The sequence below is a fragment of the Laccaria bicolor genome, genomic scaffold, assembly GCF_000143565.1.
Source record: "Laccaria bicolor S238N-H82 LACBIscaffold_24 genomic scaffold, whole genome shotgun sequence".
NCBI classification, from domain to species: Eukaryota; Fungi; Basidiomycota; class Agaricomycetes; order Agaricales; family Hydnangiaceae; genus Laccaria; species Laccaria bicolor.
In genome coordinates, this window is record NW_001889895.1 from 601083 (window position 1) to 622930 (window position 21848).

Sequence of the window (21848 nt, forward strand, 5' to 3'; positions counted from 1 at the left end):
GGCGGACGAAGATTTGTTACTCTTCTCTTCAGCTTCAAGACGTCAGACCTGCCAAACTATAATTAAAGGAAGGAGGGAGCGAGGGGGGAGGGAGTGGAAGAGCGGGGATGGATCGAGAACCAAGGATCGTGTCGTAGGAGGGTCGTAACACAAGAAAAGACAGAGATTGTAATGTTTATGTGGTGTAAGTCGTGAGGCGGGTGGGGTCATATAGGGCTTTGAAATATTTGACGTTGTTCGGAAGGGAGCGAGGGGAGGGCGAGATTGAGAAATAAATATGTTACCAAGACCTGAAAAGGCGATGGAGCGAGCCGAGCCTAAGAGCTCGTGGAGATTCTGGACACTATGACGGCGAGCGCTATAAGGGCGCACCACCGCCACTTTTCCCAGATGATTTGCCTCCAGGTAGCCATCCACCCCGTCCCCCGGTTGGCGTTCAGGCCGTTCTCCTCGGGCTTACGAGGTCGTGGTATGAGGGCGAATGGTGTTGCATTGGAAGCGCTGGCAGAGGGAGATTCAGTAGTGGCAGGTTGCGTCGAATGTTGCGATGTTGATCTTGATACTGATGGTGATGCTGGCTGAGGCGGTACTTCGGAAGTTCCCCTCTCCTTCTCTCCCATGTTGGGGAGGTCTTGAGGCTGTGGCTGGCAATACTACGGAGAAGAAGAGGTGGGCGTTAGTGACATAATTGATGGATAGGCGGGGCGATGATCGAGAAGGTCATGATGGATGGCGGTTATTCATCAATCCCGATTTGCCGGAGACCGACGGGTCAAAAGGCGTGGGCAGGATGTGTGCGGATTACAAGCAAAGGGAGTATTTCACTCACATCAGGGAAAGCCTCTCTGAATCGGGACTGTGAAAGATTCCAACTATGACTGCGGGCGGCGAAGGCACGTTTGTGCGGGTCTGAGGATGTGACCGATCCTGTGGTCATCTCGTCCGAGAGCATGAAAGACAACAGCCCTGTAAGTCTAAGATGATGACAGGAGATTAGCGATCATGAACATCGGGTAGATGTGACTTCGGAGAATTCAATTGCCGAATGTGGACAGAAATTTTTGAAAAAGCAGGATGGATTCAAGAAGAAACATACATTGTCGCGACACTCCAGGCGGGATTCCACTAAACAAGGTATAATCAGCATTCATCATAAGACGATCCAAAGAGACAGAAAAGGTCAGATCGGCGAGATAGAGTGAGGTGAGGGTGCAAGGGAGGATGGGACATACCGATCCAGGGTGGAAATCAGACATTGAGAAGCAAATCTTCTTATCGGGCTGAAAGCGACCAGAGGGAGTGAACATCTGTCATTTGGTCAGACGGCGCATCCCCATCACTTTCTCAATGTCTCGCACCTTGATTCCAGGAGGTTTAAAGGGATATTCCGATGGAAACAGTAGCACTCCGTGATACTCTCCGCCGGCGAAAGGTGTATCTGGTGGGCCGCGCTGTCGAAGATGTGTCACAACATGAATGGACTCAGATGGAGTCATCGTACCAGGAGGTAGTTCCCTGCATCTCATTGAGCGTTATGAGCCACATACGACACACAGAGGGTACTAACACGTTAGGATATTCTTCTCATCCGGTACAGCCCACACGAACGGCGGTGGTTCCCTTTGCATAGCGACGAACTCCTTGGTAAGCTACATGTAGGTGGCAACAACGCCAGTTAGCCCGCTGATGACACCATCTCACACAGCGACGAGAGAGGATTGGACGACGTACACGCTTCTGGGCGGGTTTGCTGGCGGACATTGATGAAGCTAGGTTTGTCAACGGTGTGGATGGTGGGGTGCGAGGAACAGGGCGTCAGAATCACAGGGACAAATAGCGTGACAGATCTTCTGCGTGACAACAAGCTCTCGATGACTAAGCAACAACCGGTTTATCTTTCAACAGCCGTGAACGTTGTCGATAGGACAAGACGTTCATTGTTCTCATTGTCAAAACATATCCATTTCCTGGCGCTACCTCAGAGAAAAATTTCCTCTCCTATGACCTCTGATACCATTCAAGCCGAGGGGTTGTTCATTTCATTATCTTCAGGAGCCTTCTTCTATTCATTCGGGTGCGTCTGGTCGAATATCCTGCGTCAAGCGTGCTTCAATCAGGCACCTTATTTACGCCTTCGTCTTCGTACTCTGGACCTCCGAACTAGCCTATGGCCCTTTCCCTTCTCCGAGGATGACTGCGTGGAGCTTCTCCAAATCCGATGGATCTCAAACCCAATATCTGAACGCTGACATTTCGCAGGTCAAAGGAGTTTGCTTCTGAAATATCATTCCCTTTTTTTGTTGTGAACCATACGACAATATGGACCATAAGAAGATTTGACAATCGCAATGCCTAACATCAATACTTACTGCGCTTTATACGACAATCATCCATATTTACTTTGCTTCACAGCAAACATAGACCGCTCAGAAGTCCCGAAAATCGCCACAGGGGCGACGTCTATTATCTGAAACAATAGGAGAGTATCCGTGTCAAGCTCGAGTCTCGACGCTGTCCTGAGACCCGGCCATTTTTTCTAGCCGAGCCTTAGATCCCACTGAACCTGCATTGCCACCATAACTATTACTCCTCGGCCATACGGGGAAAGCTCCTCGACTCGCACACATCCTCTTCAAGCGGCTCCAAGAGCTTTCTCTCACTTCAAAGTCCATGGAAAAACGCATCCAACGTCAATGGACTTTACCCCGATCCATCAACCATCTCACTGGCAACAAAAGCACTTCCCGGACAAATGCGACCACGTCCGACTCGGTCACTCGGAGCAAAAGGCGCGCTCTGGCGCGCCTCAAAGCATGGCCATTCTGGCGTCTAGATAGGTCTAGGTATATGTTGCTGGCAACAAAAGCACTTCCCGGACAAATGCGACCACGTCAATCCCGACTCGGAGCAAAAGAGCGCGCCTCAAAGCATGACCATTCTGGCGTCTAGATTGGTCTGACCGTCTAGGTATGTGTTGCAAGAGCCCGGGCCGGCGACCATTCCCACCTCTTTCTGCCGCCCTTACTTATGGCCCTCGGAGAAGGAGTGTCGGGCCGCCAAAATCTCTCATTTGTGGGCATCGCTTTACATCTCTCCTTACCGACGCTGATTCAAATTGTCAGTAACCTGCCGCATACTACTGTCCCCCCAAACAAGTAGAGAGGCCTTGAATAAATGTTAAACGATACCTAACGTTCAACACTCATCGTTCCCAGTACGATGCAGGTTGACATCACCCACACCTCCTGACGCCTTACGCATATTTGGGATTCTGAATACCGTATTTCAAATACCGCATTTCTGAACATTTACCGCACTTCCCGCCGGCGGGGTAGGTCACCTCGCCAATCAGCAACCCCAAAGCAATCCGTGCCGAATTGCAAATAATGTATATGGTTGCCGCGACTTACTACTACCTACTACTACACGGCCCTGAGGATCTTGGATCGCTAACTTCCTATCGGAATCAAATCCAAAGGGTCACTAACCGAGTTACGCAGGTAGTACACGGGTAAGCATATTTTTGTGATACGCCCGAGGGGGGCACAACACTTTTGGCGTGGCACGAGCGTGCAGAAGCGTGCAAGCGTGGCACGCCACATCTATAATATCAGCCAGTTGACTCTAAAGGGCGGTGTGGTACTCTAAACTGTTCAGCAGTGAGCTATTTGGGGCAAGACTGTGCTTGGGACCCCATAAAACAGCCTGCAGTTGGCTCAATAATTCTCAAGTTCGAGGGGTCACATATCACTAGGGAAGAGGCTCGAAGGTTCAAATAAAGCGCCTCTCTCATCCAACAAGCAATCGGTGTTTAATATAAATATTTTCGCTGGCGTTTGAACGAAGAAACTGATCGATAAAAAAGCAAAGGCCGGGGGTTAGGGCTAAGCCCAGCTTTCAAAATATTGATACCAGGGGGTGGAGTTGCACTGCGCCTCGGAGACATCACAGGACACCTAATAAGTAGCTATTTACATAAGATATTTCTGGAAAAAGTGAGGCATATATTTTACATCGAAGCGTGCAGAGAGGGTATGAAGCGTGCAGAGCGTGCGTGCGGCGTGCGGAGCGTGTGTGTGGCGTGCATGTGGTGTGCGTGAGGCATGCAGCAGAGCGTGCAAAAAGTGGAGGATTTTTACATGGCAGTTTATATACCTGGCAGTTTCCCAAGTGCTAGTTATTGTCCAAAGTTGATGTTAACAATGGACTATGGCCGAGAAGTTGTACTCAATAATCGAGACTTGCTCAATAATTTACTGGGGGATGTCCGAACGTCTGATGTGTTTACATGAATTTTTTTTTTAGGGATGGGTTTCTAAGTACACGTCCCACTTTCTGGGATGAAAATGCATTATATCTACTCAAAATTGCTCGGGGGGAGATGCCGACAGTTCAAACTCCGACTTTTTGAACCTTTCGCCGTAAAAATCAAGTAAAAGTAGAATCGAAGCCAACGTTATATTTCAAACAAATGAAAGTATCGATTTCAGAAGTCAAAAAGTACAAAATACAATGCCATCAAAATTTGAAATAAAATCGGAGAAGCGTGCACGCTCTGCACGGCTTGCACGCTTCGTGCACGCCTGGCACGCCGATTTCTGTAAGCCCGCCCGAGGGGACTGTGCGGGGAGCAAGGCTCCTAACTAACCACGAACATGATGAAATTTTAACTCTGGTCCAAAGGAGGGTAATCATTGCCAGTACGTTACATTTATTTCAGTAAGTCTCGAAGAGGACGTCTTTCTACACCTTCATATATGTACGCGTGGGTAAGAATATTTTGGGATACGCCCGAGGGGACCATACGGGGAGCAACTGATTGGCCACGACCCGAAGCATGAGCGAAATTTCAACTGTATCTTGTTGTCTAGTCCAAAGGAGGGGTTGATTAACATAGGAAGGTATCAATTGTAAGCACATCACATTTAGTTCAATAAGTCTCGAAGAGGCCTTCTTTCTACGCCTTTATATAATTCCAGAGTTAAATCATTGATATAAAATATCCTGCGTTGAACAAGTTTGAAATTCCCGACAGGGCGCTCGTCCATCTCGTCGAACAATACCTTGTAGTGGGAGATCAACGGAATCTCGTCAATTACCTGATGGAGGTTAGGGAACAAGACACGGTTCATGTAGATGTCCAGGGGCTGTGCCGTATGATTCAAATGGTTAATGACATGATTTGCGTTATCTTCGTTCAAATATAATTCCAATCTGCTGAGATTCGGTATGCTGTCCAGGCATCCCATTGCCAGTCTTGAGTCGGTGATTGGGTGGGCAGTGATGCCAAGCTGGTCTAGTGAACAAGAGGAGCGTGCAACCAGATGTGTGATAGATATGAGAGGCTCCAACACCTCTTCCTCCCACTGAACCTCCAACCGTTTCAGAGCCGGCGTTTCGATGCGATCAAGGACTATCGTAAGCATGGCAGCAAAAGGATTGGACATTATGAGAGTCGATAAATGTGGGAGTTGAGCCATGGAACCATCATCGTTAAATTCATGAAATGGGTCGAGACCACGAATATGACAGTGAACGAGATTCCGCGCGAGGCAGAGGTCGTTGAGACACGTTTTCCAGCGACAACGGATGAGCCTGAGCTCATTCAACTCTTCCCACTTCAGGTCGTCGGTACTCAGTGGAAGATGGGAGAGAGATATACTGCGGAGAAGCGGAGCGTCCTTGGCGAGACACCACCACCAGTCAGCGTAGCTCTTGTAAGCCATTGACGTCAAAATAGGAAGATTCAGTGCTCCCAGTGTTTCAACCAGACTCGGCAGTCCAAGAGAACTAAAATGGTCAATTCGATGGGAACAAAGTTTCAACAAATCATAAATGTTGTCGAGCAGATGGGGGTCAGGGTCATGGCCGTCGCCTGCGAGCTGTACGAAAAGTGGATAGTTTCCGGACCTATCGATGCATGTTTTGAAGTGCTCGATTTGGGCTTCATTCTCCAGCCCACCATAATCCGAAGGCTCTTCGATAGCTATCAGAATAAACTTCCACAACTCCTGTGTGGACATTGCTATCTGTCGCCACTGCTTGCAAATCTTTCCGAGAAATGCGGGGTTTGCAGGCTGGAGGGCCTGCACTGACGATTCGGATTCATAAAAGGGTTTGCAAGCCTCAAGTGAGATATGGATGATAATTTCTTCAGGAAGGGAAAGAATCAGAGCAGGATCATGGTGTGATGGCTGCTGAAGATGTGCCATCTTGTGCCATAAACCGACGCGCGTTAGGTCAGATTGCAAAGTACGAAGCTCAGGACTTGCATCTGTACTCTCGTTCTGCGAACCCTCTCGCTCCGAATCATATCCCTCCATATCCGAAATTGTGATATGACCGCAATCCAAGCAAAAGCAAGAAGGCGTTGGCTCCTGTCCAGTATTCAAAAGCTTGGAATAGCACGCAAAGCGAAAAAGATATAAACCTGTACGTAACAATACGAGCTTGATGATTTCCAATCGCAAGGGGTCCGGGATCAAAGGGAAAGTAGATTTGGACAAAATCGCACAGGGGTCGGAATCAAGCTGTGACCTTGTTTGTCGCTGCATTTTACTCTCCGCCACTTGCTGAAATCACCCATGGCTCTTCCAACACACGGCCGAGTTATCGTGGATACGACCGTAGGAGAGATCGAAATTGAGCTGTGGTCGAAAGTCCGTGTCTTTCTTGATACTGAAATCCCGAAACTGACCCCAATGATCTGCAGGAAACACCCAAAACATGTCGGAACTTCCTCGCGTTAGCCATGGAGGGTCTGTGAGTTTCTCGCAAGGCAAATTTTGCAAGTAGACTTACGGAAGTGCGTAGGCTACTATGATGGCGTGATATTTCATCGGTTAGCTGGATTTTGCCTCCTGGAAGGTTGACATTTCGTTGACGAGTCCGTAAAGGATCGTGCCGGGATTCCTGGTTCAAACTGGAGATAAAACTGGGACCGGGGGCGGCGGAGAGTCGTTCTATGGAGGTACGAGACTTTAGTGTTATATTTGACTCCGAGCTCACGAACATGCAGAACCATTTGAGGATGAGATCCACCCTCGACTACGATTCGCTCACCGAGGCCTTGTGGCGATGGCAAACAATGGGACGAAGAATTCGAACGATTCACAGTTCTTTATCACACTTGGTTGGTCTTGACGTATCCCTTCCTCCGCCTCTCCCTGACCAAAGCCTTAGATCGTGCGGACGAGCTTCATGGGAAGCATACACTATTTGGGCGAGTTATGGGAGATACGGTGTACAGTACGTGGCCCGACCTTATACGATGCCTGCTCAAACAATAACTAGTCCATAGATGCGATGAAGATCGGCGATATGGGTGTGCAAATAAGGCCAATTTTTTCGATTGTTTGACTGACCAGCCTTTCTTTTTGCAGAGATTGACAAGGATGGCCGACCAGTATAGTGAGTTGCTTCTATCCTTTCTTCCGGCAGCAAGTTGATATGATGGTAGTCCTCCAAAGATCAAATCCATTCGGATCACTGACAACCCATTCGACGATATCGTGCCACGTATCACTGCTGCTGAGAAACGCGCACAACAACGCGCGAGGGAAGAGGTACAACGAGAAAGAGAGGAAGAACAACGAAGGAAGGGAGCCAAGAAGTATGTGTCTTGTTCTCGATTGCTGTTCCTCGCTAACGACAAACTTTTCAGGAATGTTAAGTTGTTGAGCTTCGGTGGGGACGCAGATGCTGAAGAAGAAGGAGATGTCGGCACATTCGAAAAGAAAGCAATCTTCCGACCAGATTGTACGCACTCTCGAATCACCTTATCCTTACGCTGCTAACCCCTGTATAGTGGCTGAAAATCCCCAACCAACAACCGTGATACCCGATTTCGTGTCACATCCAGCCTCAAGCAGCCGGCCGAAGAAGAGTGAACCCAAGTCTGAGGCTTCTAAGGCTGAGAAATCTTCGAAGAAGCAGGAAGTCCCAGATATCACCAAAATTCGAGAAAGCTATGCCAAGGAACAAGCTGCTGGCAGGTAACTCATCTTCGCCGCTCTGCTGCTTTCTCATTGACCCTCCGACTTATAGTGACTCTCGACGAGCCGAAATTGAGAAAGTGGAGTCTGAGATCCGGAGACTTGCGAAAAAGCGGGACGGTGACCTGAGTGATGATGAACACAAGAAGAAGGCCAAGAAGTCGTATCTCGAGGAAGAGCTAGCCAAGTACTCCAAAGGGCGAGGGCTGCAGAAGAAGGGCAAAGACGGCAAGCGGAAGGACGAGGGTGATGTGTTGGCTGCGTTGAGTAGCTTCAGGGGGAAGCTACAGAGATCGATGCTGGTTGATGAGGAACCTGAGGAAGAGGGGGCGGGCGAGGGTGGGGGTGAGGGTGAGGGAGCTGGTGCAGATGCCGCTGGCATGGAAGTGGATGATGATCGGGGGTTCATGGGACATGCTCTTCATTTCCCGAAGGATAATGGGGAGGAGACGCTGAAGGCGGAGCGTGATTATGAGGTGATTGACCCGCGAGCGAGAGGTGCACGGGCAAAGGAAGAGGAGCGGGAGAGGAAGAACGCCGCGTTGAAGGCCAAGGGCGGTGGTGTTCGTGGAGGACGGTATAGGCGATAGTCTTTAGCTCACGACCTCAAATATTTTGAACAACTCATGAAAATGCGTAACAGGTCCTCGTACTGAACTAAGGCTGTCAATGGAAATCGTCACAAAGCGTCGGTAAAAGTCATGATGAGAAATGAGAACTGTCTGGTAATGGAGAACTGTCTGGTAATGGAGAACTGTCTGGTAATGTGAAAGTGTTTGGTAATGTGAAAGTGTCTGATGAACGAAGTTTTGGGAGAAGGGCGTAAATCAAAAAATCCATGAGCTGGAAACTTGGCAGAACAAAAGTTGGAGGTTCAGAAAAGAAAAAAATCCCGTCTACCTTAAGGTCGTACAGTTCGTACAGTCCCTCAATTGGATGCAACACCAAGAGACGTTCAAGGGAGAGGAGGCAGGCTGTTAAGGAATTGCTCAGCTGTTTGCCCGCTCGCTGCCCCGTTATAGCTGCAGAAAATAAATTCATTGGTCAAGTTGCTCAAACAAAGACGCTTCGGAGACGCTTACTTTCCTCCGCCAGGAGGGGAATCTGTCAAGTCTCTCTTGGCATTGGGAAAGGTCGTTCCGTGACTGGTAAGGCCATGTTGGACCCACTGGTAATAAAATGACTGCATCAGAAAGGGAGAAGGACCAAAAAAAATAGCGTCTAGCTCACAGGGTATTCCAATACGCCGTCAACGTCGCCGTTGAGGGAGGCTGAATTACGTTTGAGCAAAGGACGAGATCAACGTGCACAAGTCAACGTACTTCCTGACCAAGACGTAAATGCGTATGTCATCTGGAACTCCTCCACACCGCCTAGAATCGAAACATGTCAGATACGGGAGCACAAGTATAAAGGCTGTCTTACGGCAAGGTATGGTGTCGGGGAAGGGAGCAGTCGCATTGAAAGGAACGAAGAATTGCCAGAAGTCCTTCGTGACAAGTTCCATGGCTGTCAGCACTTCCGGCTTGCCTTGCCTGTAAAGAAAAGGTACAATCTATTTGAAAAAGATGACACTTCGAGTACTTACTGCTTGGCGGTGGCCGAGTGCGCCCCGACCCATTTGCCGCCATCGCCGATAGCCTTGGTAGCAAAAGACTTCACCGAATCAGGGAAGTAGGTAACTTGATCTGGGAAGAGTTGGCTTTCGCGAGCGTCTCAGGAAAGAATGCAATTAGCATGAAGGCACGTACAAAGAACCAAAGTCGATACAAGGGCTGGCGAGAATGTCTTCTGTGTCCACTCCATACGAGCCGTCGAACGATGGTCCAGGGAAAATCACCGCGTTTGGCTGTGCGGACTGCTTGGCGTACAATTTTTTGCAACCTAGACAGTAAAAACCGCCATCACTGCAAAGATATGTGATCAACCAATAGGCGTAGCTCATGCAGAACGACATACCCAGCTGTGACAAGATGGTTCGAATCAAGTGTCTTGATGTAGTTTGCTGTAGTCGCAAAATTATAACGGTATCGGGTTACGTATCAGAACAAAATCGCCCACATATTTCGAAAACCCATTTGGTGATAGTTTGCGGATTGCAGCTCGAAGACGCAGAGACAGTGGAAGAGCAGCGTAAGTCGTTCCCTAATTCCCATCCAAGGACTGTTGGGTTGTTGGCATACCGCTTAACCACTTGAGCAACGTAGTTCTTGAAAGCGCTGATGATAGTGCTGTCGGTGTAGAACAAATCGTGCGTGCCACCAGGATGGAAGTTTCGGACGTATGCATCGATTCCGCCTACAAATAAGATAGAGTAAATGTGTTGCAGGCGGATTGATCTACGACGAAACGCACCGTAGTCATTAGAGAGAAATCCTCTTTCAGAGAACTTGCCATTATCAGTGACTTGCCGACGGTCCCAAGAGGTAGAGGGCGTTGGTCTCTCAGGGTTCCAGTTATTCGTAAGCGTGAGCAGGAGCTTCACCCCGTACTTCTGAGCGGCAGCAACGACTTGGTCGAGTCGCTGGAGACCATCTGCACCTGTGTTAATAGTTGCCTTGCCGTTCTGTAGAATCTACTGGAGGCGTTAGCTGGGAAGAAGGAGTAGTGAGGTGATTTGATCATACCTGGAAGTAGGTGCCGGAGGATGGCTTGCTGGACACATCATTGAAAGCCCAAGCGCGAACGACTCTAAAGCCAGCGGTCGCTATAGTGTGGAAGGTAAGGTCGATGTCGTCGTTCGTAGACATTTGCAGCCAGTATGCATTCGTGCCGTAGAAGCGCCAAAGACTAAGACGGTGCGACATCAGCCCAACCGAGGATGGCTATATCGGACTAGCTTGTTACCTTCCGTTCAGTTGGAACCGCCCACCAGATACAGTAACGAAACCTGTGTTTGAGCGAGCACTCAGGTCGGTTCTAGAGGCCAAGGCGATCCAGAACTGGAGGACGAGCGTGATACATAAAGCCAGAGACATTCTGGACATGACGACGATTCCCAAAAAAGACGGAAGAAGGATCCTGGACTTATAAACATGTAGGACTGGATAGGTTCTGGTCAAGGAAAGGGCTGTGAAATTCTGTCATCCAGATGCAGATCGTTATCCAATGGTGTTCCAGTGGTAAATTACGTTTTCATACAAACAAAATCCCTGGCCGATGTCGCTATCACGGCTGGGTGCATGTTTGGCGTCCTTTCGATCATTGAGGTGCCGATTGACGCCAGCGCCGACTCTTGCCCACAATTGATATCGAGATTGGCGATAATCACAACGTTCTGATTTGATTGGTATTGGTGAATAGGGTCGGTCATAGTGCCAGGGTTTTGTCTGGTTTTTAATGAGAGATGACCTGAGATGACATGGAAGTATGTCGCGCTTAGTGCCTCGTGGGAAAACCCGAAAGCTTTTCCAGTCTTAGTTTGGTCTTAGTCCAATAAATGTTGTGGTGGATGTCACTATTTCCGAGCACGCGGCCTTGTGTTTAGCGTCCATTACGATCCGGACGGCAACTCGTGATAATTTATGTCAATGCCGATTGGGGAAAAGGGGTGTGTATCATTTCAATACGAAACCATGGCACGACCTTGAAGAGGTGAGTCAGACTTCAGTAGAGCCTCTTGTAGTGCGATAGAAAAATAAAAAGGTCTCCAAAATACAAAGTCAACGCTGTCTTTTCTGTACGCGAACTTTGCTGAAAATAAAGTATTGGCAGGATAAAACTAATACCTAGGCATTGACCGGCATGTATACGTGCATGTGTTCTTGATGTGTTCAGAGGAACGTAAGGGAAGCCTTGCACCAAACAGCAGGACAACATGCGTCAATATGCGGAGTTGAATCCAGCGTCTAAATAGCACAGCCCCAGTCCCTCTGGAATGAGATGGACAGGAGTCACTCTACTTGCACACGCTTATCGTTCCAGGTTCCTGCATCCGGCTTGAAGCTTGAGCTTGATTTTTGATTCTAATCCGACACTGAAGCTTAAGGTTCCTACCAGTGCACCAAATCCTCAACTCCAAGCTCCGCCAGGTTTATCGTTGGTGTCGACATGTTAGCTAGCGCCAGGGTATATTGACGCTTGAAGCCTGAAGCCCGATCTCGGCAACAGCATGTTTCGGATCAACGGAAATCGGGCTGCTATATATGGAATCGTATTTTTTCTCAGTTGCAGCACTTCGGCAGAGGTCGTTCGATTGAGGTGGTACGTAAAGTTCTATTGTCCAAAGCACATGTTTTGCGCTAACCATAGCAAGAATCCCAACTCGTTCATCGCGAATTTTGACAGGAAACTTGTTTGCGCCCTGCACTTGTCTTCGCGCCAAGATGGGTACTCGTATTAACCATCCACGTTGAACAGGAGAGGCCTGCCAACTGACAACTGTATGTTTCATTTTATCCAGACCGGAGGCGAATAAACAGGATATTAGCACAGGATTGAACACAGATCAGTCTTTTCGGGTTATTTTGGTCGCCGGCTTTAGGAATCTCCTCCACTCTGCCTCCATAGAATGTGACATGTATGACATGTCCATTCAGTTGCCTCAGCGCTTAACGGACACGTTCCTAGGGTGCGGTCATATCCCAAAATGTGCAAGGGCGAAGGATTGCAAGAGCCTGCTCCTGTCTTCTCCGTCTTAAGCAGAACGAGTCTACGAGAACGTTTGCGGAATGTCGAAACCTCCGTTAATCCACCAAGCTACGTCAGCTACTGTGATTCGACAAGATGATCCACCAACTGCCAACGACCAGTCGGAAAAGCCGTTGGAGGACTCGAAGAGCGAACATACTACTGGTATGTTTTGTGTTTTTGGCATCCAATCGTGTACTAAGTCGCATGCAGCAACGAATCGTCATGTGGCAGAAGAAGTGGTGCCCCGCGGTTCGGGGCCCAGTGTGCACGACATCCTCGCATTTATTGGTATCTCCATTATGCTGATCTGGCCTTGGATATTCTTTGGCGTGGTTTGGGCGAAGAAAGGCATTCAGATGAATAATCATGTCGCCAAAGTCATCACGAATAACCCTCACGCTACGACCTACTTCATCACGCTCATATGCAGCATCATCTCCATGATCGTTAGCGTTCTATTTTCTCTCTCAATTATTCGCTTTGCCCAGGAGTTGGTTTCCCATCGCCACCCGACTGAACCTTTCACGCTCAGCGTGCTATTAGCTTTCAGACGTCAGACCTGGCCCTGGGGAAAGAGTTTGAAAGACGCTAAGTCCCTAATGACCAAAAAGAAATGGTGGCCCGCGGTTTTGTTGATCATTTGCGTCCTCACCTTTCCACACTTGATATCAAGCACCACAAGTCTGCTAACTCCTGCCCCATTCAATCGAACGGTTGCGCTCACCGGGACCGAGCTCGACTTCTCATCGACTGCTTCTGATTGTCTAGCCTGGTTCGCAGCACATCCGATAGCCAATAATTGTGGCTGGCAGGTGAGTCACTACGAGACACTCCAAGATACTTCGCTGAGGGCATGTGGTTATCAGTTTTATAAGGGTATCCCATACACCAACTGCCTTGGAGAGAATCAGATGGTCGACGTCCTAGAAGCCGGCCGCGGTAACGTTAGTCAGAAATCTATCCTCGAACATTAGATGTCTATTAACTCCATTTTATCCCGTAGATTCTTGAATTAGTAACGAACAACACTCAAAGTCTGACCTTCAGTCAGCTCGGTGCTGAAGATGGCCTACATTTCTTGGGACCTATCCGAGGCCTGTTGCCTATTGGTCCCAACGGCGTCCCTGCTTTCAACACCCTCGCGCCTTCTCCCTTCTCGAAGCCGGAGGTAGTGGCGGGGATGACTTCATACAGCTACACCCTCAATCATCAAGGTCTTAAGAGCAACGTCAGTTGCAGTTATGCGCAAACGAACCCTTTCGTAGTCGGGGCGTTGTTTCCTGGATATGGCGGGGCAATACAATACAACGCTAGCTGCGCTTCATTAGGGGGAGCTGAGGTCTTGACGAACGTTCTGTCTCTCCATTCAACCTACGGCAACAATACGCTGGTGTACTGGGCATGCCAGTCAGTTGTGAACGGGGTCCCAGTGGCTTCCTACACTGTCTACTTGACAGGGTACAACTTTTACAAATCTGAGATTGGGAATATCATTTGTACCGTCAACCCGGTGCAGGCTGCCATATTTCCGGTGACGTACCAATCCGCTGCGCGCATTTTCACTACTGCGGGACCGACTATAGCTGCTCCAATCGCGTTTTCTACGCACATCAACAATGCGTTGATTGGGCTGGGGGACATCATAAGCGAGGGCCAGAATTTCCAATCCAATCAAGTCGCTGAATCGGTTTTTACCTTTGGGGTGAAGTCTTTCGGGGTGCTACCTCAGCAAAGTTTCTTGTATCTGCAATTATTTGAACAGATGATTCAAGGGATTCTCGAATACGAGGTTCGTCCTGTCGATATTTCATCATTCCTTCAATCTCATCGTTGTCCCACAGACCACCTATATTCGATTGATATACTCGACAGTTCCAAATCCCCCAGCTTCTTGTAAGCGCAGTGTGGATGGAATGGTGAAATACGCGGTTATTGGCTGGTTTGTAACGAGCGCTAACATTGGCTTCTTGATTCCAATGACAATCATCAACGGGGCGGCCTTGATCGCACTCCTTCTAGCTGTTTTGCTGGCGAAGACTGGTGGTTATATCTTCCACCCTTTCCATCCTAGGCCAGTTACCTACGGCGACCATATCGGCGATCACGAACAGGTGCCTGATGAATGGAGACATAAAGTTACTTTTCACCCCACGTCTGTGCGTTTTTTTGGATTTTATAGCGTATTTTTCCATTGCGTTGACTCTTCGATCGGCGGTTCTAGGTCTTCAAGGAATACTTCAATAGCCAAGTGAAGGACAACATCACAGACGGTGTCAAAGGGGTCGCTGTGCAAACAGCTCAAAAACAAGTTGGGGATCGTGTCCTCAATGCCGTTACTTCGAGCTAGGGCGATAGTTGATTGGCTATATATGACGGTATTGCCGGGCCCTTAGCCATTTGCCTCAGTGGTGACTCAGTGCGATATCGATCTATTTTCCGTACTTTGTTTGTACTTTGTATTCTCTGCTTACATCGCGAACTGTGACACCCCTAGCACGTTATGCCTTTATTTTCCATTGGCCGTTAACGTTTACCTTCATATACCGTTCCTTGTACAATATGGAAGTTTGTCCACTTGTTGCCAATTGGCGGTGTGATGTTCCCTGAGCAAAAGAATCACCTGGTCGGTTAGGCAAGTGTCATGTAACTGCGGCTGTCAGTCAGCTCCAATTTCGGCCCGGAGGTCGAGGACGTTCCGTATTTCGAGAGTCCGAACTGCCGCCGATCCGAGTCCACCTAAGGCAGCATCATCACGTGCACCTAACATGCTCAATGTAATACAACTAGGACAGTAGTATTTACACACTAGACAGCTACCTGCATAACAAAATAGAAAGACGGGTAGATTATTCATCGAGGGAGGGATGAGGTCGTCTGTCGAAGGGGGCCATTCATCGAAGGAGAACACCGTTCATCGAAGGGGGAGGCCGTTTGTTGAGAGATGGGGCCGTTTGGTGAGGGATGCGGTCGTTTGTCAATGAAGGGGGCCATTTGTCAAGGGAGGGGGTCATTTGTCAAGGGAGGCCGTTTGTCCAGAAAAGAGACCATTCGCCGTTTGTCAACGGCAGGAGGCCATTTTTCGAGGGTGGGAGAGGGCCGTTCGTTGAAGGAGGAGGCCATTCGTGGAAAGGGGAGGCCGTTCGCCATTTGTCGAGACCGTTCGTTGTAAGAGGAGGCCGTTCGCCATTTGTCGAGGGGGGAAGGGGGCCCGTTCATCGAAAGGGGAGACCGTTCGCCCATTCGTCATTTGTCGAGGGAGCCGTCCGTCAAGGGAAGTCGTTCATCATTTGTCGAGGGAGGGAGGGGGACGATCGTCGAGGGAGGAGGATGTTTGCAATTTGTCGAGGGAGGGAGGGACGGGGGCGCCGTTTGTCGATGAGAGGAGGGCGAGGGGAGGCGACGTTCAATTTTGATGTAGTGGGAGCTTTAGGCTTGGGCTGCATTACCCACTCCTTTGACGCTGCGGGACACATCAGCACATGTTCGACGTCAACAGGACATTCATTCACCTTTGGCCCATAAAACTGAGGCCTTGAGGATGATGGTACACTTAAAGGCACCATAAATCCTAGTGCATGTGGTTGTAACAGGTTTATCTAGTAAGATCCAGTCAAACTCGTGTCTAAAATCACAATGCTCATTATCACTTACCAGGACAAAATGATAGCTTGAATGACATACTGTGCGGGAACGAGAGCAGTGGTGGCAAGTTGAAAGAAATAATGAATTGCGGCAAACAGGCTCGTGACCGCGTTTGGCAGAGGCAGGTGCCGTGCGAACTCTGAGCGCGCGGACTGGCGGATCGGCGGCAGTTCGGACTCTCGGAATACGGAAGCTTCTGCGGAGGTCGCTCACTGGAGGACAAGTCGGATATGAGAAATCCGCCTCATCCGCCTCAAGCCGGACTCCGCCTCATTCTCCGCCTCACATAAATTTCTTCCTTTACGATACCACAGTGTTATATATATACTAATACCATTCCTGCCTTTTATAATGAGCAATTCGGTGATAGAAAAATAGAAAAAGTCCAAAAAAGCTGTGCAACTTGTCAGGCCATATGACGTCATAAACTCAGTGTCATACACAAACATCCAAAGCGAGCATCTCTCTGATCTCCAATGCAAGGCCTACTTGACGCTATCGTAAATGAGGATACTGCAAACAGTATCCTCAAGCTATCGTGCTTCATTCAATACGCCTCAAGACTCAGAAATGAAATCCTGCTTGCCCAACAATCTTCTCACCTTCCTAACATCGTTCCTCAGTTCCTTCCTGTCAGCATAATTAAATTCCTCGCTTCAAGCTGCATCCTAAGTGAACAGGAGGTTGAGGAGTGCTGGAAAGTTGTGAAAGAGATTGTGTGGTCAGCTTGTATCCTTGATGACAAGGCTGTGTCGGCTGCCTTCAAGAATCATGGCGCAGATAAAGGATTCAGTTCGTCAGCAGTCACTTCTATATTCAACGAAGTAATTACATTGCTACTACATAGTTTCAGCTCGTAATCTGTGGCCTCCCTCGCAGCTCTGTACCAACCCTGATTGTAAACGCACGGATAATGGAAGAAAACTCCAGATTGCAACTCAACGTGAGGGGATCCTCTACACACTTAATGAAGGACCCATTCCGATTCATTCCTGCTTCCTAACTTGCAAAGGTATATTAATTGGCCTCCTAATTCACTCTATTTAGGCTCATCTAGTTGTCCAGACTGCAAGACCGATTATCACCTTGATTTTTACGTGAAGAATGAGAGAAGATTCTATTACGACAATCCACCTGACATTTTCCAAATTGCAGATCACCAATTCATAGAACGTCATCTCATAGACATGTGGCGAACAAGCACCAACATCGCATGGGTGTCATTTGCCAATTGCGCCGCCGTTTACTTGAATACACACAAGACAACGACAAACGATAAAATCCCCGAGTCTTGGAAATTCAAGGGCAAACTTGACGGCAAAAATGTTGCGCACGCCTTCATTCTGTTAGCGTTGCTTGAGGACCACCAACAGCGCAACACCATCCTTCAGGTACCTCATGGCGGCTTACAATCTGAGCGCTACAAGGTAGCTATGCATGAAAGAAACGACCGGATTCGCCTTTATGGCCAACCAGAACTTCGTCACCGGTGTCAGAAATGTGTCCGTGAGTATGTAAATGATGGGTGCACTGGTAAGCAATTTTTTGTTATCAGAATGATGTTTTATGTACTATGCATGTTTTAGGGCTCACCGTTCACGCGGTTGTCATGGATGGGGTAACACTAGGTCGCCCGACATGTGGTGTGCCACATTGCACCCTTCCTCTTGCCAACAAGCGTCATCGCTTCTGTCCAACACATGTCCATTTCAACGAAAAATGCGCCATTGTTGGCTGTAGCGAAAGAATTTCCGCACCTGACAAACGGACATGCAATAACCCTATTCATCAGCAGGTTGAAAATGTCCATGTTGAACGTGGGCAGGCGGCATTCCAATTGAAGGAGAAGCTGAAGAGAGCAAAGGTTGCCCACCCAAAAAATGGAGAGGCTCTTGACTTACCGGTGGCTCATATCATTGAACAAGGTGACGACCTTGACGAGACATATGAGATTGTTGGCGACCGAGTAATCCCTTCCGAGGCTGACCCGGTAACCCAAACGGCTCTTGCTCGGGCCTCATTAAATCCAACCATTGGGACTAGCGTTACTAACCCAATCACACAAGCCCCAGTTTGCGGACTCACAACGAGCAAATTCTTGTTGCCCCTTGTGGTATGATCATAGCTAGAGAAACATTTTACTACGCAGAGTCAATAACTGCAGTTGTGGTAAGCGGAATTTAATTTTTATGAAGTACATTGTTGATTCGTGTTGGGCCGTAGGAGATGATAAAGCGAACTTACCGGGGCGGGTTCATGCCCAACCACATAATCTTCGACAATAATTGTAGTGTTGCAAAGCACGTCAAAGACGACCCAGATTTCAACAACGTTGGGCTTGCTGTTGACGTTTTCCATTTCACCAACAAACATGCTGTGTCAGACACTTTCTGTCAAAGCAACTGCAATCCGGCACTCTTTCCAGAGCTTCTTGGCGAGAACGGAAGGAACTGGTGGTTCAACACCTCAATCGCGGAGCAAACAAATGTCTGGTTGGGCGGATTCCATTCAATTTGCCGAGAGATGGCGATGGATATGTTTGACTTTTTTCTTGATGAGATGGTCATGATGAGGAATAGGGCAACTAAGGCAAAGCTTACGAGCCAAGGCCTTAACCCTCAATGGTGGAGTTAGATTTCTATTAACTAAACAACTACATTCTTTGTGTTGAGAAGGTACTAGCCTTGTATTCAAAATACATACATAACGAGATAAGACATGGTACATAACGAGAATAAGAAATGGTATATACAAGGCTAATTTAAACAGTCGAGATTGTCGAGAAACTGTCCAATGAAGTGACACTGTCAACACTAGCATCACTTTCCTCAGCATCGGCAGTGCGTTGGCGCCGCCGGACCCGTTGTCGAGCCACCTTGAGCCTCGATTTCTCAAGTGAAACACAAACTGCGAAGTCTTTCCAAAGACCATCCTCCCCACACCTTTCAGCATCATCACGTTGCTGTTGCGTGGCTTCATCCCATCTGGACCACGCGTCGTAGTAGGTCGAGCGCTTGAAAGGTATGCCGGTTAACGAATAGAAGTGTTGAGCAATTGTGGTTCGTGATGGAGGTGGTTTGCAGCTATGGAGGACGCGGATAACGTCACAAACCGGATAGTCAGATGGCCACCGTTTGTCTTCCCCTGAAATGGTGCGTGAACTGAGAGGTGCGGTCATCCTAGAGGGTTTACCAGCAGGCAGCTTGCGACGTTTGACAGGTGTGCAGTACACGTCAGACGAAGACTCACTGTCCGTGACAGTACTGGAAGATAACGGTTGTGTGGTCGTCAGCGTGGGGGGAGTGTGCAGCCGAGGGACCTTCCGAGCTCGTTTGGATTTAGAGGTCGTGGAAGGGCGAGGGGTGGATGGATTCAACTCGAGAAATTGGCGGTCGAGTTTGACCTTGATGCTCGCTCGCTCACCACGAAGGTTAGTTCGAAAATTTGTTGGAGTAGCGTCTATCCTGCTGTCGGTAAGGTAGTCATTGAGGCGAGCGCAGGTCTTCACATTGACGTCTTTGATGAGGACCTCCGTCGTCGAATCCACGGTAATCACATGGTTGGCCTTGAACCGTTGCCACGAGCGGCGCGAACGGTTGTACAAATGATACCATGCATTCTCATCGCTCGTCTGAAAGCCGGCGGCAGCTAGAATTGAGGTCGATATACAGAAATTGGGCCAAACGAAGCCACCCTGGTGGATGAATTCCTCGGGCCCATCATCATCCTTCAAGCAAGTGAGTAAGGGGCAATGCTACATCAATTTGGAAACCTACCGAGAGCCAGGCGCACACAGTAACAGTATGCTTCACTTTTTTGATCGCAGCGAGCCGCTGTTCCTCCACAATACGGGCGTTTTCCCGTAACTCCTGTTCGCGCTTTGATTGGTCTGTGAAGATGGGCCGCATCTGCGAGGCAAATCGAGGGTTAGGAAGGGGATTCATGGATGAGGGCGGCTCAGCTAGCATTCGTGCAGGTGAAGGAAGAGATAATGATGGTGCTTCAACAGGGTGTACAGCTGGTGATGGTGGATGAACATGTGGCTGTTCATCTGGCATGCGCACTGGCGGATTGACAGAAGGGCCAGCCGTCGAGGTAAAGACTGGGTCTTGAGGAAAGGAGGTCGGTGGTGATGATACATGAACATGGGGCTGTTCATCTGGTATGAAATCAGGCGGGTCAAACATTGGGATAAAGGCGAGGTCTTGAGGGAGAGATGTCGTCATATGAAGGGGAGCGAAGGTAGGTGTAGCCACGGGGAAGGCTGTAAGAGGTGGTTGATTCCGAGGCATTGCGTGAGCAGTCGCAAAGGCCTGGGAGCTTGAGGGCAATGACATGGCATCTTCGGGCTGGTGGAGGTTCACTGAACATCCTCCCAAGGCACGACAGTGAGTCGCGCAAGCTCCTCGGACACATTTTATGTTAACGCGACGTTTTGCGCACCCTGGTACCACGCATCGACCTTTGATTGGGGGTCCTGGCATGGCGGTGACGACTTCATAGCGAGAGTAGGTTGATAGCGACGCATAGAGAGATAGTGAGACCTAAAATGGCGTAGCGTCAGCCAGACGGCTGCGATAGCAATGTGGAAACAGCTCACGAAGGCGTATAGTTAGTTGACAGTAACATCTAAGGGGACCTACTTGTCAGTGACATTCCACGAGTAGCAAAATAGTACTTACAATCAAATGGGTGATAGCTTACGGTTGAAAGACAAGCACGGAGTATGGCGAGAGGGTAGCGCAGGATGAAGAAACAATGTTGGCGACGTTGTGGCGATGTATCAGTATTTGGATGACTCATCAAACAACCGCTTTGGGCATCCCAGAGCTTTTTCGTCTGAAAATCAGGATAATTGTATAAAAAACAAGGATTAAATACACTTCAAAACCGGAAATCATAGGATGCCATAGGGAATAGGAATAAACGCAGCTGGGTGGTCCGGACAGTGAGGCGGAGTCCGGCCTGACCGGATGAGGCGGAGTTCCCGTTTCCGACTTTCTTTGGCTCACTGCTTCTGCCACTGAGCTCCCACGGTTCATCTCGGCAACCTTTTCAACTTGTTTTCAACCATTCTCAAAGGGCGATCAAGGTTATTGGTCAAGATTATTGTGAACAGGCCACAGGAGAACCTGAAACGGGTGGAAGGTCCATGTTGCTGTGCTCTAATTGACTTCAGACAGGAAACCGCCAAAACATGTCGAAAACCTTTGGGTTCATCATGAGACTTTCTGATCCCATCAGTCTTTTTTCGGTGTCACAAAAGAAAACTTGGGTTGATAAAGCGACGGGCGCATTCCAACGCCGGTTATTTTCCAGCGGCGCTAGTGTCGTATCTTGGCGCTGAGAATCTCTACTGAGCCAGCGTCAGCCGTTTTGCCACAGGTACCTTCCCGCGCAAGAACGAGTATGAGTCTGGATTTGGACTCCGGAAAAGATATTTCATTTTGACGTACTGGAGTCCAGAACTGAGTTTGAGCCTGAGCCTCGTGGTACTTTCAGTCGTGCCGACTGGAAAAAGGAAAGTTTTGTCACCTACTATGTAAACGACGCGAGGAAGAATGATATGATGGTCAGTAA

The 21848-nt window shown here is 48.8% G+C and overlaps 8 protein-coding genes across 8 annotated transcripts; 3 read left to right on the forward strand and 5 right to left on the reverse strand.

Moving 5' to 3' along the window:
- Window positions 1–772: 772 nt before the first annotated feature.
- On the reverse strand, window positions 773–1761 carry LACBIDRAFT_252050 (uncharacterized protein; the record flags this gene model as incomplete). The annotated part of the gene is made up of 7 exons (XM_001884202.1): window positions 773–974; window positions 1097–1125; window positions 1233–1307; window positions 1359–1451; window positions 1502–1515; window positions 1568–1649; window positions 1732–1761. 7 exons carry the CDS (start codon window positions 1759–1761, stop codon window positions 773–775), a joined length of 525 nt encoding a protein of 174 aa, XP_001884237.1.
- Window positions 1762–4925: 3164 nt separating this feature from the next.
- On the reverse strand, window positions 4926–6023 carry LACBIDRAFT_329994 (uncharacterized protein; the record flags this gene model as incomplete). Its single annotated transcript, XM_001884203.1, has 1 exon — window positions 4926–6023. One exon carries the CDS (start codon window positions 6021–6023, stop codon window positions 4926–4928), a length of 1098 nt encoding a protein of 365 aa, XP_001884238.1.
- A 585-nt stretch (window positions 6024–6608) lies between these two features.
- Window positions 6609–7229, forward strand: LACBIDRAFT_148880 (uncharacterized protein; the record flags this gene model as incomplete). Its single annotated transcript, XM_001884114.1, has 6 exons — window positions 6609–6659; window positions 6713–6758; window positions 6814–6841; window positions 6897–6970; window positions 7019–7132; window positions 7183–7229. Coding segments are annotated over 6 exons (360 nt in total), but the record flags the coding sequence as incomplete, so codon positions are not given.
- Window positions 7230–9072: 1843 nt separating this feature from the next.
- On the reverse strand, window positions 9073–10981 carry LACBIDRAFT_294893 (glycoside hydrolase family 5 protein; the record flags this gene model as incomplete). Its single annotated transcript, XM_001884204.1, has 11 exons — window positions 9073–9162; window positions 9225–9265; window positions 9317–9367; window positions 9420–9529; window positions 9583–9696; window positions 9746–9901; window positions 9954–9999; window positions 10056–10292; window positions 10350–10569; window positions 10622–10784; window positions 10842–10981. The coding sequence occupies 11 exons, from the start codon at window positions 10979–10981 to the stop codon at window positions 9073–9075; spliced, it is 1368 nt and encodes a 455-aa protein (XP_001884239.1).
- A 1683-nt stretch (window positions 10982–12664) lies between these two features.
- LACBIDRAFT_303618 (uncharacterized protein) lies at window positions 12665–14878 on the forward strand (the record flags this gene model as incomplete). The annotated part of the gene is made up of 4 exons (XM_001884115.1): window positions 12665–12788; window positions 12837–13570; window positions 13630–14415; window positions 14468–14878. The coding sequence occupies 4 exons, from the start codon at window positions 12665–12667 to the stop codon at window positions 14876–14878; spliced, it is 2055 nt and encodes a 684-aa protein (XP_001884150.1).
- Window positions 14879–15892: 1014 nt separating this feature from the next.
- LACBIDRAFT_329998 (uncharacterized protein) lies at window positions 15893–16305 on the reverse strand (the record flags this gene model as incomplete). Its single annotated transcript, XM_001884205.1, has 3 exons — window positions 15893–16086; window positions 16136–16222; window positions 16278–16305. 3 exons carry the CDS (start codon window positions 16303–16305, stop codon window positions 15893–15895), a joined length of 309 nt encoding a protein of 102 aa, XP_001884240.1.
- Window positions 16306–16744: 439 nt separating this feature from the next.
- LACBIDRAFT_303619 (uncharacterized protein) lies at window positions 16745–18902 on the forward strand (the record flags this gene model as incomplete). The annotated part of the gene is made up of 6 exons (XM_001884116.1): window positions 16745–17060; window positions 17122–17280; window positions 17334–17801; window positions 17855–18258; window positions 18360–18437; window positions 18492–18902. 6 exons carry the CDS (start codon window positions 16745–16747, stop codon window positions 18900–18902), a joined length of 1836 nt encoding a protein of 611 aa, XP_001884151.1.
- A 127-nt stretch (window positions 18903–19029) lies between these two features.
- Window positions 19030–21310, reverse strand: LACBIDRAFT_330000 (uncharacterized protein; the record flags this gene model as incomplete). Its single annotated transcript, XM_001884206.1, has 6 exons — window positions 19030–19995; window positions 20045–20631; window positions 20712–20812; window positions 20869–20897; window positions 20973–21107; window positions 21281–21310. The coding sequence occupies 6 exons, from the start codon at window positions 21308–21310 to the stop codon at window positions 19030–19032; spliced, it is 1848 nt and encodes a 615-aa protein (XP_001884241.1).
- Between the last annotated feature and the right edge of the window lie 538 nt (window positions 21311–21848).